This window comes from Bufo gargarizans, chromosome 6, assembly GCF_014858855.1.
Source record: "Bufo gargarizans isolate SCDJY-AF-19 chromosome 6, ASM1485885v1, whole genome shotgun sequence".
Lineage (NCBI taxonomy): Eukaryota > Metazoa > Chordata > Amphibia > Anura > Bufonidae > Bufo > Bufo gargarizans.
This window is the reverse complement of record NC_058085.1, coordinates 365,041,831-365,047,216: the sequence shown is the minus strand read 5'-3', so window position 1 is coordinate 365,047,216 and position 5,386 is coordinate 365,041,831. Positions and strand designations below refer to the sequence as shown.

Here is a 5,386-nt window from a genome sequence, read left to right as displayed (position 1 = left end):
AAAAGTGAAATTCTGAAATTTCATCTCTATTTTCCAATAATTCTTGTGGAACACCTAAAGGGTTAACAACGTTTGTAAAAATCAGTTTTGTATACCTTGAAGGGTCCGTTTAACTGCAAATGTGAAAGCAGTTCAACAAGATGCAGACAGTGATATATTAGATTGCCCATTATTATGAGGCACAGTAATTCTATATATAAACTAAGAGATTAAATGCAAATATGTAAGCAGTTCAAAAAGATGCAGACGGCGATATATTTGACCGCCTTTCATACTGAGGCACAGTTATTCTATATATAAATTAACTGTTTAACTATGATTGTGGCAGCAGGTGAACAAGATGCTCATGGCGATTACACTTAACCTGCACTGTCCTTGCAATCTCTCTATGCTCTCCCTACAGTGTCTAAAAACTCTCCCTATGATCTCCCTACACTGTTCCTGAACTCTCCGCATCTAATATTCTACAATTAAAAGCTTTCTAAAACACTATAATTAGCGCATAAGCACATGCCACATCTCTGCCTAAGCTCAGCTCATAGTGAAATGGTGGAGACCACGCGGGATGAAACTTTTAAAAGGGCTGTGACATCACAAGGGATGGCTATCTGCTGATTAGCTAGCTGCATGACATTATGGGTCATTTTGAGTTCCTGGGCTTCTCATTTTCACTTTGTAACACGTGCAGCAGCCATGTTAGAAAACATCTGATTTGTTACCACGAAGCGCAAAGAAATTTGGCTTTGCAGCAAATAGATTTTTTCCTAAACATCAGATGGAATTCCGCTTCGGATGCTTTGTTTCACTCAACACCAGAAACTTACTTAAATTAGACATACTGACAAAAGCATGATTTTAGGTGCAACTACTCTAATTATAAAAGCTGATTTCAGTTCTACTCCATAAAACATAACAGTAAGGATTTCTATGGTAATGTGACACATGTGCAACCAATCCCATTCAGAGCATGACATGATCATGCACATAGAATTTATCAGTTACAGGAACACAACATAAAGGCAAACAACATATTGTATGCTGATTTACCTTACAGTATAAAAATATCCAAACCCAAGGTAACAAAAATATCAACCAAATAGGTCAAAAGAACATTCAGAACATAACCTTCAACTACAGTTTTCCTTTAATAGTTTAGATTATATGAATATTAATTAACTTTCCCTTGAGTGAGCAGGGGGTAGAGGGGTGATATCATGATAGACCTTGGGTATATATGTCTGTAGTTTACGCTCAACACTCATTCTGGATCAATTTCCACTATGAAACTCCTCCTGATCTGTGTGCTCCTCGGAGCAGTTGGTGAGTTCAGTGGCTGTCTTCTATGATACATACATTGTTCACGTTGATACTTTTTAGTTTTCTGCAGCTTTCTATGAGGAAAGAAGCTAACTTTTTCAACTTGCTACATGTATGATGTATATGACTGTATATAATATGGCTCCTTGTATTTTCTCAGCTGCTTTTGAGGATGATGATAAGATCGTAGGAGGTTACACCTGCTCTGCTTACTCCGTCCCCTACGCAGTATCTCTGAACTCCGGCTACCACTTCTGTGGAGGTACTTTGATCACCAGCCTCTGGGTGATCTCTGCTGCTCATTGCTACAAGGCGTAAGTTACCAGAATTTTGACCAAGACCAAACCATCAACGTCACATCAACTTTTGGCCATTATCATTTACTATTCTATATTGTGGAGCCGCCCAAAGCATTGAAACCATTCGAGGTTTTGAAGCTAGTTTTGTTTGTAAAAATGGTTGCTAAAAAAGGGAGACAATTCAATAGACAAGTTTTGTGGGACAAATTTTTTTATTGCATATGAATTCTCTAAATATTGGTAATGGCTCTGAGGGTCATAACCAGAATATATCAGAAACTTATGGCCAATAATAAGAACAGGTCATCAGTGTTTTATTAATGAAAAACCTTTTAACTGAAAGAAGGAAAAATTATGTTTAGATGTTTTTTATATGTGGCAAAGTAAAAGCAAATATGTTTGTATCCGTTTTCAAAAATGTTGACAATTTATAGAATACAAAGAGTTTCATATTACAGTTATAAGGTGGTGATAGGACACAATTGAATTACCAATATATAAATATAAAGTCCTTCCACATTTTTTGTTGGCACTTTTTTGTTTTTAGAAATGAGGGGATTCCGTACTAAATAATAAACTGTTAGTGTTAGCAGAGCATTTACTGTATAGAGTACATTTTGTATAAATTGTGCCACTGAGTGTAGCTCCGAGGAATGGGGGTTTAAGGACAAGGTTAATTCTGGCCTCCTATCCTAGCAGCTCTTACAGGGAGCTTCGATTAGGTTGTTAAGAGTAAACTTTATACACATCTATGCCATCAGCACTAAGGATAAAGCTCTATCATCCCACATGGCTAAGATTTCAGTATCTTCTTGCTCTTCTAACCTAATTTCACAAATTTGATTCTTTAACATCTTGACTCACTGGGACAGAGTCTTATTTATAGAAAATAGAGTCTACCAACTATATTCTATAATTTACTTATATAAAGAAAAAATCCAGTACAATGAAAGACAAAGGTCTGGAGCCACAAATACATAGTGATTCATCTAATTATCACCATTATGTATTAGACCGATGTATATACTGTATATGTGACATTAGCTGCCCCATGTTCAACCATCGAAAAATAACTTCTAAAAAGTATTAGATTTACTTGGGTGAAAATAAATTGCAATACCATTTAAGGTGTATGGACAACTATGGTGCTGTTTCTGAAAGAAAGCACAAATATTTACCCAAAAACACTAATGCATTTTTAAATACTTATTAAATAATTTTAGGATTGCAAATGTATTTGACTGATTTTTGCAGGAGCATGCAGGTCAGACTGGGAGAACACAACATCTTTTCCAGTGAAGGCACCGAACAGTTCATCAACTCCGCCAGAGTCATCAGACATGGAAGCTACAACTCCAGAACCCTGGACAACGACATCATGTTGATCAAGTTGGCCTCTCCCGCCACCCTCAACTCTTACGTCAAGACTGTTGGACTGCCCGGTGGCTGCGCCGCTTCTGGAACCAGCTGTCTGATCTCTGGATGGGGCAACACCCTCAGCAGTGGAAGTAAGTCAAGTACTTCCAATAATGTTACTGGAATGGCAAGTAAAAATGAGTAGTGGTTATTGACACAATATAAGATGGAGTTTACTCAGAGGTGGGAATTACTGACACCAAATGAGCTGAAATTTCTTCAAAGGTGGAGTTTGCTGATGATGAGTGAAGTCATTTTAACACAATTCTAATACATTTTGAATGGACTTAAATGAGTAAAATATTAAACATTTTCTAGGACCTCAATGATTGCTCGGTGTAGAAATTGTTAAAAGGATGTTTGTTTAGAATTTTTTATGTATTTATAGGTCTCATAATATATCAGATCCAATGTAAATCTTTTTTGATATTGTTTATATATAAAGCTTAAGTGGATCACTGTACACAGCTGACAATTCATGTGTAGCAAATAGTAACAGACCCATGATTAATGGATATTATGGGTGTGGAACAATATGTGTCATATAGATATGAACCACGAACTGCTATGGTGTAGAAACCATACTGTATCCGGGAGCATAAAGCTTAAAAGGGTTTTCCCAGATTTTAAAAGTGATGATCTACCCGTCATCAGTCATCAGGTCATCAGTATCTGATTGGTGTGGGCCTGACACCGGGAATCTGCTGTTTGAGAAGGAACTGATGCTTGCAATAGCACCGCGGCCTTCTAACAGCTTTGCCATTGCTCACATGGCCTAAGCTCAGCTCAGCCCCATTAATGCACTGAGATGCAATACCAAGCATAGTTTCTATACAATGGACGACACTGTGCCTGGTGAGCAGAGAGAAGTCTTTGGCTCTTATATGTTAGCCGGTGCCTTCTCAAACAGTTGATCATCTGGGGAATCCGTGTGTTGGAACTCCGCCTATCAGTGGGATAGTTTATCAGTTCAAAAATTCCAGAAAATCCCTCTAAAAGTCAAAGAAAATGTGCAAACACTGTGAAGGATCATTTTATGTTTCTATCTACATACAATTTGTTGATATTTTCTATTCACTTACTTTTAGCAAACATGCCCAGCCTCCTGCAGTGCCTGAACGCCCCCATCCTGACTGCCGCCCAGTGTAGCAGCGCCTACCCAGGAGAGATCACCACCAACATGATCTGTGTTGGATACATGGCAGGAGGCCAGGATTCCTGCCAGGTAAATGGATGTTCTTCGTCTTATAACTTTCAGATCTGTGACTGTAGAATGTGGACTGTTACGAGAACATATAGTCATCAAAAGGCCATAAAGTCGATCTATAATGACAATGTGTTTATATGAATGTATCATAAAAAATCAAAAAGTTGTTTCTCTAAATTATGCAATTTAACAATATTGTGAGGATCGCAGATTCTTAAAAGGATGATATAGACCAGGGTTAGGCTTGAAGGGCAAAACTTTATTTCCAATAGTATTGATTTCAAAAAAGAAAACTGTTTAATTACAAAATCCTGCTCTGGCATTAATGTGTAACCACATTGTTTCCCTCTTTAGAAAAAATTGGTATAGACATCACAGAGGCTCATTGAAAATGTCACTGTATTTGTAGATGCCATATTTGAGAGACACTATTTGAGGGAGCAGAGGTGTAGCTATATTTAGTACAGAGGTCACACTCGGGACATGCTGAAAGATGGTCAAAGATCCTTGTGCCATATTAGAAAGACACAACTGTTATAAATGTTACATGATTGTTTTGAGCCCCAAGAGCCCCAATTTACATCTCTGGGAAGGAAACTTCTGTAGCCGCATTTCAGAATATACAGTAGCTACAGATTATTCATTACCTCCAGTTGATTCAAAGAGTAAAATTTTGTCTCTATATTTTCTCAGGGTGACTCTGGTGGACCCGTGGTCTGCAATGGACAGCTCCAAGGTATTGTTTCTTGGGGATATGGCTGTGCCCTCAGGAACTATCCTGGTGTCTACACCAAGGTCTGCAACTACAACTCCTGGATCTCCAGCACCATGGCTGCCAACTAATATTTCTCTGTGTTTCTTGTCATTTGTTGCTCTGTTACTGGATACTAACACCTATCACAGTAACAGTTAGCTTTCTAAAAAATAATAAAAAAAAGAAAAAAAATCTTCTCATTTTTATTTGGATTCATCACCTTCAATCATCATTAAAAAATACATTTGAGTCCAGCAAAAAAATGATGCAAAAAAAAACCTAATCAGAGAGACTACCCTTTGAGCTGCTTTTTGTAGACTAAGGGGCACATTTATTAATCCTCTTATTTATTAATACTGGCAATAAAGACGCAGGTCTAAATGACCCCTATAC

General features: G+C 37.6%; 1 protein-coding gene across 1 annotated transcript; it reads left to right on the top strand.

The window, feature by feature from the left end:
- The first annotated feature begins 1,277 nt into the window (after positions 1 to 1,277).
- On the top strand, positions 1,278 to 5,082 carry LOC122940557 (trypsin-like). The gene is made up of 5 exons (XM_044297158.1): positions 1,278 to 1,320; positions 1,478 to 1,631; positions 2,871 to 3,124; positions 4,121 to 4,257; positions 4,933 to 5,082. Exons 1-5 carry the CDS (start codon positions 1,281 to 1,283, stop codon positions 5,080 to 5,082), a joined length of 735 nt encoding a protein of 244 aa, XP_044153093.1. The 5' UTR covers positions 1,278 to 1,280.
- Positions 5,083 to 5,386: the final 304 nt, after the last annotated feature.